Genomic DNA, 18208 nt, shown 5'->3' on the forward strand with positions numbered 1-18208 from the left:
CCTGGTGGAACAAATTGAGAACATCCAGTCCACAGTGAGGAGTTTACAGGTTACAGGTGGGCCAAACAATGTGACACGGATCACTGCCAGAGTCTGTTTATTAGTTTCTTCATCGCTCGGCGAAAAACACTCCCCAGGGACGAGGGAGAAAGAGGAGAAGGAGGCGTTTGTGTGCGTGTGTGTGTGTGTGTGTATGTATGTGGGTGTTTGTGTGTGTCTGTGTGTGTGTGTGTGTGTGTGTGTGTGTGTGTGTGTGTGTGTGTGTGTGTGTGTGTGTGTGTGTGTGTGTGTGTGTGTGTGTGTCTGGGCGTTTGGAGTTAACTCCAGTTCAGGGGGCCAAGGCTCCTCTGACACGGCAGAGAGAGACGCAGAGAAGAGAGCAGCGACTGGTGAGACTGCGGCTCGGTGGAAACTGTGACACGTTTGGATACGCTCGGTGAACTGTAAACCTTTGGTGGTGACCCTCGCAGCGAGCGTTTGGAACACGGTGACTTTTTCTCAGGCAGCGCCTGGAAAAAAAAGAGTTAGGGGGTGGGGTTAAAACACAGAGGAAGACACAAACGTTCAATCACACCAACCGCATCCACGTCAGCGTCTCTAGTTGTTGTTTTGGAGCAACGTGTTGGCGGTTACAGTGTATACTTTGTGATCGACGTGTTTCCACGCACACGTCTGTGTTGTTGTCGTGTGTCACAGGATGTTTGTTTGGCCGTGGACGTTGCCAAACCCTCCCTCCCTTAAATTTGACCCGTTTTCAAAGTTTTTTGTATCGGAAATATGGGTTTCTTTCAACTAAAATGTTGTTATACATGTATCCTTTGTTTCCTTACTTAGGTGTTTATGTCATTTGTGGTAATGTTTCATGTATTTTTTTTTTTGGTGTTATTCATCTTATTTATGTCTGTATGTTTGTCTATGTCCACTTTTTTACATGAGCTACCCAGGGATTCAAAAAGAATTTCTGCCCTGGCTGTATTAAAGTTGTATCATATCGTATCGTAGAATAGCGTATCGTATCATATCGTATCGTAGAATAGCGTATCGTATCGTATTGTAAAATGGCCCAAAATAACTTGGATGCATGCATGTACATTGGTTGTATGGAACCCATACAACATTCAGCGCAGGTAAAATTCATGATTACCTCCATTGAATTTTGGTTGTTTTATTCAGTTTCATAGCATTTGAAAAAGAAAATGTTAAAATGGTTTTAAAACAGCATCCTGACTAAACTTTGACATAAACCAGTCTGTGATGCACTCAACATCCTCTGATCTTAACTATTAGTCATCATAATTCATGAAACAAAATTTGGTATGATATAATTTAACCCGTGCGTTGTCTTCCCGTCGACCACACAACTTTTTGTTTTTCTGGGTCAAAATTGAAACTTTTTTTCAACGTTTTGGACGTCTTTTTCAACACTTTCCACCAATGTTTTTGTCACTTTTTCCCAAAGTTTTTTTCTGCACCTTTTGATGTTTTGTGTGGGTTTTTTTCCCGAGAATTTGTCACTTTTTTCAACGTTCTTTTATTAAAAAACAATTCCAAATGCTATGAAATTGAATAAAACTTGTGAAGAGCGTTGTAGGGAGCCATCCACGTTATTTCTTTTGAAATTTGGTTGAAAGAAAACCCAAATTTCTGTTATAGAAACCCAAGGACAACAGGAGGGTTAACTTAGGTTTATTGACCATTAATAAAAAAAAAGAAAGTTGAAAAGAGTGACAAAAACATTTGAAAAAAGCGCCAAAAACGTAGGAAAAAAAGCGCCAAAAAAAAGTTGATTTTCAATTTTGTCCCCGGAAGGAAAACAAGTTTGTGGTCGACAGGAAGACACCACGAGGGATAAGAAAGGTATTTATATATTTATATATGTGCTACGAGATTTTTTCAGGGAAATGGGATTATGTAGCCTACCTTTCAATTCAGTTTTTTGCATTGTATTTTTAGTTGTAGTATATTTCTCACTGATTGAGAAGTACCTTGCTTCTTAGGTTTATTTATTTCATGTCATGTAAGCTTGTAATGATCATTGAATTCATGTATTTTTGACATATGATGCCGAATTGTTCAAAAACTTTGAAACTTTGTATGTGGAAATATGCAAATAAAGTATAAACAAACATTGCCAAAGCTTTTTTACGACAATAATCCAAACTGGCCAGGGCAATACTTTTTATTCATCATTATAATGAGATATTTGTGGGGGGGCCACAAATATCTCATTATAATGATGAATAAAAAGTATTGACTGTTGTAATACATGATGATGTTACTGTCCCTGCTCTATGCCCAGCGGGCTTTTAGTTTCATATAACTTTGGACCGTGTGACAGTTTTGGAGTTTTCTGTGCTCGTGTGTCCCTCGTGTGTCTCCGTAGTCCTGCCCCGTACGTCTTTCCTTCTCGGCCTGTCTTTGTGTTATTAGTCCTTGTTGTCGTATCAGCCCTGTCATGTCAGTTTTATTTTATACTTTCTGGGTGCATCTTCATGGCCCTTATCTGATAGCTCCTCGGTCCTCGGCTGAACCGGAAGTTGTTGCGTCCCTCCTCGGGGAAGGCCGTCTCAAAGCTCTTATTTCTGCCCCGAGGCCCGAGGAGGGAGCATCGAGGACTGATCATGGAGGAGCTAGGCGCGGATCCAGAGAGCAGCCTTCCCGGAAGCCGTAGCAGCTGAAGGAGTTGCTAACTCCGCCCAGACAGCTGACAAATCATGTGACGCTTCAGAGGAAAGGACGTCTCATCCCTCTAAAACACATTTCCTCGGTTCCTCTCTCCTCATGTGATTTGAGGAAGGGAGGCAAGTGGAGGAGTCGAGGAGGCAATTTAAGCGAGAGAAGGAGCTCGTGTCTGGTTTAACTTTCTGCCTTGTGTGTTTTTCCCGCCCCTGTGATTGTCTGCCCCGCCCCGATGTGTCTCACCTGTTCTTCAGCCCCCATGTCACCTGTCCCTCGTTACTACCCTCGTTACCTCGTGTATTCAGTCTCTGGGCGTCCTTTGTCTGTTGTGCGATTGTCGTTGTCACGTTTGTCATTCATTTTATGAAATTGGAATCAAGAAAAGTATAGGAACTGGTATCGAAGTCACGGTATTGGTAACGGGACCGGTATCAAAGTTTGGAACGCTACCCGGCCCTACTTCTAAGACCGTAAACGCCGTACGTTCCTGTTGACTGTTCCACTTTGTTGTTGGAGGTGTTGTTGTTTGGACATCAGAGGGTTGAAAGAGACGAGAAATTACAGCTCTGACTCTCGGGCTGCCGCAGTGTCAAGTGGCCGTGCGCTGAGGGTGCTTGATCCCCGAGAGAAAGAGCTCCTTCTCTCGGCCACAGCAGAGGCCTTTTTGCTTTTCCACCTGAGCCACAGGTGTTTGCTTAACGTGCCTGCGGTTTGAGCGGCTGCAGCTCCGTCATTCAGCTTCACCCTGGATGGAAAATGTTGACTTTAAGCTCTCTCTCCTCCCAGAAGCCTGCCAGCCCAGGGGAGAAGAAAAACCCACTCTGGCGCCTGAGAAAGTGTGTGTGTGTGTGTGTGTGTGTGTGTGTGTGTGTGTGTGTGTGTGTGTGTGTGTGTGTGTGTGTGTGTGTGTGTGTGTGTGTGTGTGTGTGTGTGTGCTGTGTGTGATGATGATGATGATGATGGGGGTGATGATTGTAGCCTATCAGCTTCCACAGGCCCCCCCTTTCCTTTGACGCACGGCGGAAATGTGTGGATGTGGAAAGGGCTGCAGGCAGGCGGAGCTCGGTAACATGATGATGAGGAATCGCAGCGTGTGTGCAGGTGTTTCTGTGTTTTCACAAGGGGATACGGGAGAGGCAGAGCGCTGAGGCCGTCATTTTAAAGGAATAGTTCAACAGTTCAGGGAATAACTGATGAAAAAGGCCGATCCCAAGCCGTCTTTCTGTCTGATGTTGACGCCCGTATCGCCAAACTCGAAGCCAATGGATGATGACACTGATGTTACGTCCATTTTTTTTCATAGTCTATATGGCAGGGGCCAGCAACCTTTATTATCAAAAGAGAGATTTTTAGCCCCAAAAAAATTAAATAGATCTGTCAAGAGCTGTAAAACATATTTGAGCTTTTTACAGAAGTTCCGAAATCTCTCTCTCTCTCTCTCTTTCAAGGATTTTGATTAATAACTCTAGAAGCAAAAAAACAACAACAACTGAAATGACCCTTTAAAACTGCAGTTTTAAAGGGTCATTTCGGTTATTTTTTGTAACCTGAAAGATTTCTCTCATCCCCAGCCAAACTCTCTCCAGCAATTGCAGTGTGCTTGTTCTGGAAATACCTTTTTTAATTTAATGTTTGCTAAATTTCTCAACTCAGATCAAGCATAGCGGTATCTGTCAATGCACTATTTACTTCTTCATTTTCTTTCAAGGCTTGATTAATAACTCTAGTAGCATTCACTTTAAAACTGCAGTTTTAAATGGACATTTCGGTTGGTTTTTGTTCCTGTCTGTCACTTAGACACAAAAACATGAGAAAATAGCATCCGGATTGGGAAAAAAATGGTTACCCTTTAAAGTGCCCATATTGAGGGAAAAAGCACTTTTTTCTGGGATTTGGGGTGTTATTTTGTGTCTCTGGTGCTTCCACACGCATACAGACTTGGAAAAATAACCATCCATGCTGTTTTGAGTGAGATATGGTTTCTGAATGTATCCTGCCTTCAGTCTCCGGGTGAGCTTTTCAAAATCTGCACGGCTTTCTACGTCTCTAGCCGAAACGAGGTGGCTAACCGCTAGCATGCTAGCTCGTTCTCAATGGCAAAACACTGCTACAACACACACAAGTTCACCATAATCTACTAAAGAACTACTTCCATGTCCCTGTTCTGCAGGTATTCCACGCAAAGTTGGAAGTGCGCCCTCGTTTAATAATAATAATAATAAATTGAATTTATATAGCGCTTTTCATGGACTCAAAGAAGAAGAAGAAGTTTAGAAGAAGTCTCCCGGCTAATCCTGCCTTGTAACTGACCTGACTAGCTGATGTGATCCTTACCTAGCTACTGAGCATGTGCGACTCCCAACAAAGATGGAACAGAAGTGCGATGTCTCACTCTGTAGCTAAAACAGAGAGCTGAAGACACCGGGTGAAAAGAGGAGCAGCAGCAATGTGCAGTACAACAAAAATATGGTGTTTTTTGAAAATTAAAGCATGTAAATCTATTCTGGTACTCTGTATTCTGTATTCTCAAAATACAATTATGAACCTGAAAATGAGCATAATATGGCCGCTTTAAAAATGTTCTTGTGTGTTTTTTTTGTTTTTAATACTCACCTTCACATCTCTCTCAAACTGCTTCTGTTCTTCTCCCATTGTCTTTTTTTATCCATCAGCTGTATTCAGACCTAAAAAAGCGATCCAGGGATTCTCGGCGGATTGTTCGGTCGGCAATTTGTGTGACATCCAGTTGTGTTCTTTAACCCCCCAATGTAGCACAAGTAGACTGTATACAGTCCTTCCAGAAAAATGCGGAGTTTTTTTGTGATTGTTGCGGGCAAAAATCCTTGATTATGCGGTTTTCTTAAAAAATGCGATGGAATATGCGGGATATTTATGCAATTTTATGCGATGAAATTGCAAAAATTGCGGGAACTTGCAAAAACTGCGGTTTGATGAAAAAGAGAAAAAAAAGTGATTCCACAACACCCTGCTTTTCGATGATGTTCACGTCGCGTAATTATGTCACTTCATAACGTTCCCATGGCAACAGGGGAAAATGGCTGCTCTTGTGTGAAGTAAACGCAACATTTTTCAACTTTCTGCTAAGATATATTATGTGACTTTTTTGCAACGAAAATGAGAGGATTATGAAATCATGCAAGCCCCGCATATTTTGCGCAAAAATCGGCAATTTATGCGGCTGATTATGCGTTCAATTATGCAATCGCATAATCACGTTTTTCTGGAGGGACTGTTCATAATTCACAGTTACTATTTTCCGTCAGCTCGTTTATAGCTCCGGACGATTCCGAGTGCACTTGAAGGCAGCTTCATTTCCCGGAGAAAGAAAAGAGACAGCGGGACGGAGGAAACAGTCAGCTGTTCCCCAGACTCCCAGGCAGTTCAGAGCTTGTGTTTGGGGTTTTGAACTCTCTCTTGTGGCAGAGACAGAGGCAGTGATGTTTCCTGTTTCCTGTACGGGACTCTCACACCGCCTCAAAACACTCTGACAAGTCTGATCCACGCGCACATGATTGGCCACTGCAGCGTGACACAGGGTTGCGTTTCTCCAAAGGTTGACTCTGTGTCAACTTTTCGTTGCAGGCCCGCTGCGTTTCTTTGCGTCTCCCCACCCTGCGGCGAACCCCTTCTGCAACCTAAGCGCACTACCAACATTCAAAATGAATGGAAAGACCTGCTTTATTGCCACACCGTCTGACGGCCGACACAGGCTGTTTGAACGCGGCCTTACTCCTTCTTCTCCACCTCACCTGTCTGACCTCCCTCCCTCCCTCCCTCCCTCTCTCTATGATCTGCCCCCTCCCTTTTCAGCACATGGCCCTTGTGTTACCTGGCATGCGAATACAGCCGTTTATTTTCACGGGGATACGTTTTCTGGCAATCTCTGCCAGAGACAATATTATGCTGGAAATATACAGGTATTAACTGTTAAGATTTCAGATGGACAAATAAACCGGAGTTGCCGGGCTCTGGCGCGGCCCAACAGAGAAGAGACTGTGTGCGAAACAGCCCGCTCCTAATGAAACACACGAGGGGGGAAGCTGCTCAATCACTAATAATTACTCCTCCCTCCATACATCCATCCATCGCCCTCTCTGTGTCTCCCTCCCCCTGGTCCAGGTGATTTCCAACCACCTCTGTCATTTATCTTGCCCTGCCTTTTGATTTCAATGTGACATTCATTTCACGCTCATTTCCTCCCAACCCCTCTCTCCGCTGCTGCTGCTGCCGACGCCGTCAAGGCCGGCCTTTCATACGCTGCTCAGGGCCACTAAACAGTCTCTTATGCTCTGACCTTTAGCAGGCGGGGAGCTGCGGAGACAAACAGCGCTCAGCAGGGCGTAAATGATGATGGATCTGTTCTGGCAAACTACGGGGGTTGAGTTACGCGGGACTGGCTGCGGTTTACATCTGGCTGCATGTGTTCCCATTCAGTCTCTGAGGGCAGGACTGCAGATCTGTTGTTACACTCAGATGTTTAATAATGACTCTCAGGGGTTAAGAAGTAGGACAAGGTTAATTGTTGAATGGTTAATTAAGAGGTAGTTACTACCTTTTAAGTAAACTATTCGGTTAAAGGACGATGCAGTTACTTTTACTGTTGCTGAACCTTTGAGTGTACATTTACTTAGTCAAAGGGTGGGCAGCTGCTGCCCTCCAGTGGCTCCCTGTGGCTTTTACAAAAACGTATTTGGAAATAAATAACATGTTTTAAGCATTTCAATTTTCATTTATTATTGTTGAATGCCTAAAATGGTTCTTACATTCTCATTTACCAACCCTCACTCCCAACTCGTCAAATACGGACGTTTGGGTCAGTGTCTCTCAGCGTCAGATACTGATGCAATAATCCCCTCTTCAGAATCTGTTTGGTACGCACCAGGCAGAACAGCAGCTCCGCGGCGCTGTAAGAGGACGGAGTATTAAGAAAGAAAAAGGTAGAGAGTAGTATGTAGAGAGAAAAAGGTAGAGAGTAGTATGTAGAGAGAAAAAGGTAGAGAGTGGTATGTAGAGACAACAGTGAAGTGGTATGTAGGAAAAGGTAGAGTAGTATGTAGGGAAGGTGGAGGAGAGACAATAGGAGACAGTGGTAGAGGTGGTATGTAGAGACAGCAGTAGGGAGGGTATGTAGAGAGTGGTATGTAGAGACAACAGTAGAGAGTAGTATGTAGAGAGACAACAGTAGAGAGTAGTATGTAGAGAGACAACAGTAGAGAGTAGTATGTAGAGGACAACAGTAGAGAGTAGTATGTAGAGAGACAACAGTAGAGAGTAGTATGTAGAGACAACAGTGAGAGTGAGTATGTAGGAGACAACAGTAGAGAGTAGTATGTAGAGAGACAACGAGGAGTAGAGGTAGTATGTAGAGAGCAACAGTAGGAGTGGTATGTAGAGAGACAACAGTAGAGAGTGGTATGTGAGAGACAACAGTGAGAGAGTAGTATGTAGAGGACAACAGTGGAGAATGGTAGAGACAAAGTAAAAGTGGTATGGAGACAGAGAGAATATAGAGAGACAATAGAGACAATAGTGGAGGTATGTAGAGAGACAGTGAGTAGAGGAGTATGTAGAGACAACAGTAAAGAGTATGTAGAGAGACAACGGTAGAGAGTAGCAGAGAGACAATAGAGACAATGGTAGAGAGTAGTATGTAGAGAGACAACAGTGGGGAGGGTATGTAGAGGTAGTATGTAGAGACAACAGTAGAGAGTGAGTATGTAGAGAGACGTGAGTGAGAGTAGTATGTAGAGACAACAGTGAGAGGTGGTATGTAGAGACAACAGTGGGAGTAGTATGTGGAGAGACAACAGTAGAGAGAAGTGAGTATGTAGAGAGCAACAGTAGAGAAATGGTATGTAGAGAGACAACAGTGAGAGAGTAGTATGTAGAGACAACAGTAGAGAGTAGTATGTAGAGAGACAACAGTAGAGAGTGAGTATGTAGAGTGAGTATGTAGAGACAACAGTGAGAGTAGTATGTAGAGAGACAACAGTAGAGAGTGAGGTATGTAGAGGACAACAGTAGGGAGTGAGTATGTAGGAGACAACAGTAGAGAGTGGGTATGTAGAGACAACAGTAGAGAGTGGTATGTAGAGGAGACAACAGTAGAGAGTGAGTATGTAGAGAGACAACAGTGAGAGTAGTATGTAGAGAGACAACAGTAGAGAGTAGAGTAGTTATGTAGGAGACAACAGTAGGGGAGTGGTAATGTGGAGAGACAGCAGTGAGAGTGGGTATGTAGAGACAACAGTGAGAGGTGGTATGTGGAGACAACAGTAGAGAGTAGTGTATGTAGAGAGACAGTGAGGAGAAAAGAGACAATGAGAGACAATGAGTAGAGTGAGTATGTAGGAGACAGAGGAGAGAGAGTGAAGGTATGTAGAGAGACAACAGAGGTAGAGGAGTGAGTATGTGGAGACAACAGTAGAGAGTAGTATGTAGAGAGACAACAGTGAGAGAGTAGTATGTAGGAGAGACAACAGTGGGAGTGGTATGTAGGGGAAACAGTAGGGAAGTATGTAGGGACAGTGAGAGAGTAGTATGTAGAGGACAACAGTGAGAGTGGTGTAGAGACAACAGGGAGAGAATGGGAGTGTGACAACAGAGAGGAGTAGAAGTATGTAGAGAGACAACAGTAGAGATGGTATGTAGGAGACAACAGGAGTGAGAGTAGTATGTAGAGAGACAACGGTAGGAGTGGTATGGAGGGAACAATGAGTAGAGAGTGGTATGTAGAGGAAACAGTAGAGTGTATGTGGGAAACAGTGAGAGGTGGGTATGTGGAGGACAACAGTGAAATTGGGTATGTGGGGACAACAGTGAGAGTGGGTATGTAGAGACAACAGTGTAAATATGTCTGATATGCTTTCCTATATATCATTAAGTCAAAATAAAATTCAAGTTCATTGTAATGTACATTTCTACCAATTTAATTTAACAGATTCAACAATATATTCATGCTTTTTTCCACACTTTGTTTTTCTGAATTATTGTCCTAAAGGTATTTTAGTCAATGCGGCTGTATGTGTAACTCAGCCAGGTGTAGTTTGCAATAACGTACAGGTGCCAATAGATGGCAGTAGCTACATTGGATGGAACACGGGTCTCATTTAAAACTCATAAAAAAATTAAAAACTCGTGAAAAAGCTGCGAGACATTTTCGACATTGACCGCAGGAGAATCCGATACTGGAAGAAACAGAAGGATGAGCTGACAAGATTAGCTGACAAGAGCAGAGCACAGCTATCTAGCTGGAGGTGGGAGGAAACACGTTAGCCTGGAGCTAGAAACAAAGCTAGCTAGCTACCGTCTGTAACGTTAATCAGATACTGGTGTGCTGCAAACCAGCAACTACTGTATGCTCTTATTGTAATATACCAGCAAATACCGTAGTACCTGTATTTGAAATAAATACCCGGTACATTTACAGGGTTGAAACTGACACAATGGTGGTGTTTGATTCATTCTGACCCAAATTGCTTTGTCGCCCTTCTGGCTGTTGTTGTATATGGTGATATTTTTGCAAATGTTTCTTAAAAAATGAATAATCTCTATCCACTGGAACACTATGGTCTCTAATAAAAGCCTGCTTCAGATACAAGCCTGTTACCTTCTGCAGTTCAGGTAAATAAAGGCCCCAGCTTTTATTTGAGGAAATACGGTAGTTGTAAGTGAGCTCTACCAACTGAGCCATCCGGGCACCCTAAAACAACTTTTGAACGTCCACGTTCCACCAAAACAAGTTCCTTCCCGAGGCTATTTTGCAGAGGCACCGTTGCTCCGTCCGGAGCTTAGCACCGCCCAAGACGATTGTGATTGGTTGATTTAGAGACTCTAGGTACCACAAGTAACTCTGCATTCTGGGAGCGCAGTGCTCTAGTGGGACAAGAAGGTATTAGGAGCTCTTCTAAATATGATGCTGCTTGACCATTTAGAGCTTTGTAGGTCAGGAGAAGGATTTTAAATTCAATCCTGGATTTTACAGGAAGCCAATGCAGAGAAGCTAATACAGGAGAAATATGATCTCTTCTCTTAGTTCTTGTGAGGACACGCACTGCAGCATTCTGGATTAGCTGGAGAGTAACGAATGCATGAGCTAGCTTTTCAGCATTGTTTTGAGACAGGAGACAGCACAGTGTAAACACTAAATATGAGAGCAATATTGTTCCTGAATTAGCCACAATTTGGTATTTGTTTTTGAAGGTGGCTAATAAATGGGATACATTTCAAGTGGTCTGGTGGAGTTCCATAATTTTGCCCCTTTTACTGAAAGGCAGTTTGGGCAAATTATGAGCTATGGGATGCGGGAGCTGCATTATCAAGCACCCCTACAAACCCTGCGTATTACGTCTTGCGCATGTGCAGAACGTACGCTCAAGACATCGTCACTTCGGTGTGTTCCGAGGCACTTTTTGGACCTCGGGGAGCCGACTGGCTTTTCTGCTGATGGTCGGCCGTGTGTCAGGGCCTTTAGTTGGCATTTACATCAACTGACCAAACCCGATAGTCGGATCGTTTTTGTTGCTTTTCCCAACTTTTTGTCCTTTTTTTTTTTTTTACATTTTCGGTGCTTATTTAACATCCCATATTTTTTAATATGAAAAGAAAGAAAAGAAATTGGAAAACGGGTCAAATTTGACCCAAGGACAACATGAGGGTTAAAAAATTAACCCAATGTGTACTGAATAAAAACCCATATTGATACATGATTGATAGATAGTGAACATTTCTATACTTATGTTACTTAGAAAGAAAAGTGAATATATGTGAGGGACCTGTAAAATATCTTGATCCCAAAATATAATTACATAGTGAGAGTACATTTGTCTGATTTCTTGATTATATGACAGACATTACAATACAAACCCATATCTAATAAAATATTTATAATAGGAGTGCACTTTTTCCAACCACATTTCCCCCCCCCTTGGATGACTCTTGTCACCCACTCAAGAAGGAAATAGGACACACTACCAGAACTAGGGTAGAGCAACGCCTTTAATCTGTCCCTGCCTGCCTTTTCCAATCCACGCTCGTCTTCTTGGTTCATGCACTTTGCGCACAGTAGAGAACCTTTCTCATATAGAGAGGTGCTAGCACCTGAGGTTGGAGGAGATTGGCTACGGCTTGGTCTAGGGTTTGTCTACGGTTTCCACTCACGTACAAGTTCTAACATTCAGTGATTGCTTCATTGTTTTTTTGGGGATCAAATGAGTTTCTACAACGGGTTTTTGTCTTCATGGCTCTGCACACACAGGTCAAAATAATTAAATAATAAAAACATAAAACATGAACAATTTAATAAAAACAGTATCGATAACAAAAAGAAAAAGGCTAAATGAACCAAAAGATCAGAAACTTAACAAAATCATTTTACACGTGAAAAAAACAAAACGTGCTTTCGACTGCAGCACTTGAAGCAGTGCAACATATTTAAAGCAGAGTTAGGGTTAGGTTTGATGCAGGATTCTTGCCATTTTCGGATTGTATTATAAAATGCTTGGATGAAAGTGTCAGCTAGACTGTAATGGAAAAAAAAGGTAAGCTAAAACAAAAAGCAGATCGTCAAACTAAACATCAAACAATAAGTGAAACTAAAAATAATCATATTTTTGTATTAATGAGAAACTAGAAGGCCAAGGGCCTGTTGCACAAAACCAGGATAAGGGATTAAGCTGGGATATTCATGTTATCCTGGATGAATTTAGCTTTGACTTGGTTGCACAAAAGCAGGTTAAATTAAACCCAGCCAAGTAACCATGGAGATTTATTCTTTGCAGCTAAAATGAATCTTAGCCTGGCTGTTAGCCTGCTCTGGAGCCAGGCTAAGATTAATCCTCTAGTCTTATGTGTTAAATCAGCTGCCGCTCTGATCCGAAATAAACGCGTTTAACAGTTATTCCATTGTCTTCTGAATGTGTTCTGCTTTATTTTTATTAACATGCATTACTTGTCACTATTGCTTTCACAAGTTTGATTTAAATCCTACTATTGCAGTTCTTTACATGGTAAGAAATGGTTGCACTGGCACGGAGATAAAGTGGGACAATGTGGAGGAAACCCTCCACTGTTCTCCCCGTGAAATTTGCCCCGTGTAATGTGGAGAGGTGGGGGGAGGCAGGGGGATCCTCCCACACCGTGCAGCGGACTCTAAAGGAGACTTTTAGCGTCAATAACGACGACAACGGCACCTGACCAAACGTCCGTATTTTACGAGATGGGAGTGGGAATGTTTTGGAATGAAAAAAAAAACATGAATAATAATAGGCTACATTGTTTTACAGATAAAAAAAGTAATAAAGCGATATTAACAGCCAATAGCAGGGGGCGCTAATACAATCACTTACTGTATATGCTACGTGTAAAAGAAACTGAGGAAGAAGAGTAGGCCTACTAGTCTGGCTATCACCAATCCACAGCCTGGTCATGATGAGGAACAGACAGCAGAGTTAATTTCACATCAGCAAGAGGTACATTATAATAGGCCGCCTTTATCCCTATCTTAGCGAATTGCATAGTCAGCTGTCAACATGGGTGTGTATCATGATTATGAAAATTATTGTGCAATTTTGTGCTGTCAAACTTAAAGTTTTTAATAATTTCTGTTAGGTCAATTTGAAACGTTAAATGCGTTAGAAATGAATCGTGGGTTGACCACGATTTCACTTGGTTGTATATGAGAGGTTGTAGTGAGCTCACTTTTGCCGCTAGGATGAAGACTATGGTATTAAATTAAACGGGAAAACATCAGGCATGCATTGGTACCACTCTAAACGTGCTAACAAACAGGGAATGGGGCTAAATAATTCACCAAATGTTACCAAAAGTTTAATCAAAAAAAAAATCTGTCTGTCTGTCCTCCATCAGAGTGCAGTTTTTCCTTGTCTTTCATATTTGCGTTTACTATTGTGGAACTGGCAAAGACCTGGGGTTTGATTATGAAAGTCATTTTCATCATTTCACAGCCTTAATATGAATAAAAAGTGTAATATGACATTGACAAAATATTAAATAGGTTATTCAATGCTTATTCTTTAACACAAAGCAACACATATTATATCATCAATAATAGCTAATAACCTATCTTTAAAATCATTGGTTTATTCAGGTTGAAGATAGTTGCAGCACAAAAGATGACAGGGAGAGGTCAGGGAAGTGCCAGGATGTGCCAGGATGCTCTACATCACAATAATTCACACGGCCCAAGTCAGATAGTCACAGCCTGGAACTATTTTTTGCTTACCACCCTCAGCAAAAGCCTAAACACCTGTCTATACAGAGAGTGTTTAGTTGTAAAGATGGTACCAACCGCAAATGGCTAATAAACACAACCCCAAATATCATCATTGGTTTTCAGATGTTACTTGCTGTGAATACCTTGTCTGATAGGCTACAGTAGTGTGGCATAGTATCAGGACTTCCTGGCTAGTGTCTGTCGTGCACGGCTAGGGGCGAACGGCCGGATGATGGGCCTATTTGGGAGAAAGTCCAGGGCTGTTTTTTTAGCCCCAGCCCGCCCCTGGGCAATGCTACACCAAAGCAGGTCTACGGAAAGCCGTTCCACTCCCTATTCAGCCCCATTGTACCGAATTTGGTTGCAATTCCATCAGAGTTCCACTGGGGGTGATCGCGGTCCAGTGCAAAATGAATGGGACTCTATGGAGCAAGATGGCTAAATGTGTCTCTTTCGCCCGATTGTCATTGAGAAACCTCAGATTTGATTGTAGTTTTTGCAAATTCAACATCAACTATAGGTCGAAAGTTGAATGAACGAGTACTTATGTCCTTTTGATTTCTTACAGGGTGAGTCGTTGTTGCCCATAACACGCTAGCATTCTGCTAATGAATGCTGATTGGTCAGCGAAGGACTGATTACGATCGGAGAGCCCGCTTGACGGCATCCGAAGCAGAGCCAGAATGTCAAAGTAAATATTTCGGTGTGGTCTTTAAAACATCAGCAAACCTCTTTCTAGCGCTTGTATTAACAGGGAGAGCCTAACCTGTCAGCTGTGTTGTCGATGCCTCGAGAGAACAAAGGAAGCGACTCAGAGCTTGCCGTAAAGCAGTATCTCTGGCTGTATATGTGTATGACGTCATTGACATTTTAAAAGGCTTTTTAGAACAAAAAAACGACTTTAAAAAAATCTAACACACAGCAGTGTGTATTTTCTTAGCCTCCCCTTTCGAATGCAACATTCAAATTACTAGACAAAAAAATTATATCCTGAGAAAAGTGGATTTTGAGGGGTATAGCTCCATAGAGTCCCGTTCATTCTGCACTGGCCTGTGAGCGCCCCCTATGTGGAACTCTGGTGGAACTGCAACCAGTTCAGAAGCCGGAAGTAACGAGGGAGTGGAACTTCTTCCTATATTAGAAATTCTTTGGCTACACTAATGTCAACTAAACTGTCCACAAAGACAATGGCAAAAACTGTTCCGTTTACAAATGTAAACGATGTTTAATTCGGTTATTAAATGCAAACAAAATAAAAGAAACCTTCACGTAAAATAAATAAGTTTGTTGTGCACTTACGGAATGAGCCAGTCAGTTAGTTCTCCAGTCCGTGAATCCGGTCCAGGTTTCTGCTGGGTTTTCTGGACGAATGGCGGGTTACCTGAAGCAAAGCTGGGGAACATCCGTCTGTATAAGAAGGGGGAGAAGGGGGGGGAAAGTGGAAAGAAAGGGAGCAAAAAGGGGAAGAAATTCCATGAAATCACCAGTTCCAATCCCTGCTAGAACAAATGCAGAGAAAAGATATTTTGGTTCTTTTTTTCTGGTTTGCAATCAATAAATTGAATAATACTATGTTGTGTTTCTTGTATGAGTATAACAATTTAAACTTGAATCCAAAATACTTTTATTTACATTTTAAAACTGCATGAACTGCATTGACTATGCTATGTCCATTGTCTCTTAATGCTTTTTAGAGTAGTTACATCATTCACACGACACTGTCATAGGCCTATATTTCATTCAGCCTGCAAGAAACTATGCCTACTGGATTCAAATACAACTCCATAGAAAAAGTTAATTACATTTGACCTAATTACACCTGATTGTGAATGAATACAACACACCAGACATTAATTTCACAAAAAGGTGTATTTATTAAAACAAACATATTTACATTTATGGAGAGTAGCTCTAGCAAAGTAAATGCACTATAACTGCCTCATTCTTCGCAGCCACTCCTCTTTGGTTATGCTCTCAGTATTTGGGCAGTAAATTTTCCCTTTATATTGGCTGCGGCCAGTTTCCCTTGTACGAAACTGGCCACATTTTCGACACAAATTGACAGTACGGGTGTACTTGCGTTTTGTTGTCTCTGCAGGTGGAGGGGTCATGGGAGAAGTGGGAGCGCTTGCTACAGGGTTAGTGATGGGCATTCTGTACTATAGAACTGTAGGATGTGGCAACACAAACTGAGACCCTGGTGTTGGCTTGGGCAGAAGCAATCTGGGCAACTGAGGCCATAGGGGCTGTGGTAGTTGAGGCAGAGGGTGGAATGTTTTTTAGCATGGTCTTCACCTGCCCAGCTGTGTTTGGTGGCATTTTGTATGTGTGCATTTGGTGGCTGTACTGTGGAGGTGTGACAGGCTGCACTCGTGCTGGAGGCAGTGTGTCAAAAGTGACTGGCCGAGCCACAGGTAGTTGCAGACCTTGCAAAAGCACCGACACCTCCTGACCCTTTAGACGCTCATTGTGCCATGTGATGAGCATCCTCTGGTTGACCTCCCACCAGCTGGAGTGTGGTGTGCTGCATTACCTCTGAGTTACTCAGGATTAGCTGCCTAATTTTTCTATAATTCCTGAGAGCGAGGTCCAACCTGGAGAGGGATACTGTGCCTTTATCTTTGGGGCTGCGTTGGATGTTACACAGCCTCACAAAGGTCATCTCTAAGAGGCGACAGCAGTTAGGCCACTGAGCCAGAGAGCCACTGGATCCCAGGATGCACCTCTTCGTTCTGTCGACACCAGGAGTGAAGGCAGCCTTCTTTTTTGGCGACCTAAACTTCCCCGTAATGAGCCTGTCCTGATGTCGAGCAGCATAGTTCACCCTATCTTTATCAAACTGCTCTAGGTTCTGCCACAAGCTGATAATTGTTGCCACTTGTTGTGGACTCATTACAAGGCCGCTTTGGGTCCTCAGTTCGACAAGATACTCCGCCAACTCATCCACTCTTTCCAATCCTGGAATGCCATGTCCACCAACAGCCTGGAAATATATAACTGGCGGTTAGGTGGGTGTACATATGCATTTTTGTTTTCATTTAATTGGGCATTGGAAAATTACTAAATTATTGGGAATGTGAGTTTGTTTTTTGACTACCATAGGAAACCTTACGGTCGCTGAGGGCACAGAACCAGTTGAGGCAGGCAGGGCAGAGGGCGGTTGGGCAGCAGGTAGCACTGGAACAGGTGGACACTGGGTAGAGGGCAGCTGGGTAGTGGGCGGAAGCACTGGAGCAGGTCGAAACTGGACAGACGGCGGCTGGGTAGCAGGCAGCTGGGTGGAAGGCAGCTGGGCAGGGGGCAGCATGGCAGGGTGCAGCACGGCAGGGGGCAGCACGGCAGCATACAGCCCAGGAGCATGTGGAACCTGGGCAGAGGGCGGCTGGGCAGCTGTATGGCAGAGGGCGGCTGGAAACATACACCTGCTTTTTAGAACTTATATTACTATTATAACTAATTATCAACTTGACTACCATAGGAAACCTTACCATTGCTGGGGGCACCCAGCCGGATGGACCCTGGGCACCAAGCAGAGGTCCAAAGAACGGCTGGGCGACAGGCAGCACAGGAGTAGGTGGACCCTGGGCAGTGGGTGGGTGTGAACCAACTAGAGGTGGAGAAGAGGGCAGCTGGGCAGGAGGCAGCGCAGCATCTGGCGCCACTAGATTCGCGACAATGGCAAATTAAAAAGGGGTTCTCTGAAAGGTGCACAATTGTGATCATTGTGAACACCAATAAAACTACTTTTACATTAACTGTATTTATTTCTCATACATTTGTCACAATATCTTATCTACCTGTGTGTACTGCAGGTGGACAGAATCCGGGGACCAATTTCCTGCCAAACAGTGCTGTGTAGCTGGTGTTCACAGCATACACCAGCTCCCCAGTGTAAGTCCGCAGGGCTGAATTGTCCCCACCTGCAAGTGCAGCTGCAGCGCAGTTTTTATTCCAACGGAACAGACCTTCCAACAGATAAATCTGGAAATTCAGACTATTGGCACTGTTCCCTGTGAAAACCAAAAGAGGCCAATACATTACAACACACACAACAGTGGAACACAATACATTGCATAAAGAAACATACAGTGGAAAATGTTAATTGCAATGAAAAACAGTAATGACAAGGTATGGTATATTCTGTAATGACGAACCTGGAATAAATCTTGTCAGGTGGCAGTGAAAGGACTCCAGCGACGTTGAACCTCTGGCGCACCCATAGGTCTTCAAAGCCATTCCACCCTTGGTAACCGTCCCTGTTTCCATGTAGACCTG

At 43.2% G+C, this 18208-nt stretch overlaps 1 protein-coding gene across 1 annotated transcript in view; it reads right to left on the reverse strand.

Moving 5' to 3' along the window:
- Window positions 1-15848: 15848 nt before the first annotated feature.
- LOC120557011 overlaps window positions 15849-18208 on the reverse strand; it is a 4151-nt gene continuing 1791 nt past the window's right edge. The window contains exons 2-6 of the mRNA XM_039797006.1: window positions 18088-18208; window positions 17731-17943; window positions 17422-17631; window positions 17046-17341; window positions 15849-16916 (exon numbers count right to left, since the gene is read on the reverse strand). The exon at window positions 18088-18208 is cut by the window's right edge and continues 1613 nt beyond it. Of these exons, the coding sequence (XP_039652940.1) occupies window positions 16398-16916; window positions 17046-17341; window positions 17422-17631; window positions 17731-17943; window positions 18088-18208 (1359 nt within the window). The 3' untranslated portion in view covers window positions 15849-16397. The remainder of the gene's footprint in view (window positions 16917-17045; window positions 17342-17421; window positions 17632-17730; window positions 17944-18087) is intronic.

This window comes from Perca fluviatilis, chromosome 4 (genome assembly GCF_010015445.1).
Source record: "Perca fluviatilis chromosome 4, GENO_Pfluv_1.0, whole genome shotgun sequence".
Taxonomy (NCBI): Eukaryota; Metazoa; Chordata; class Actinopteri; order Perciformes; family Percidae; genus Perca; species Perca fluviatilis.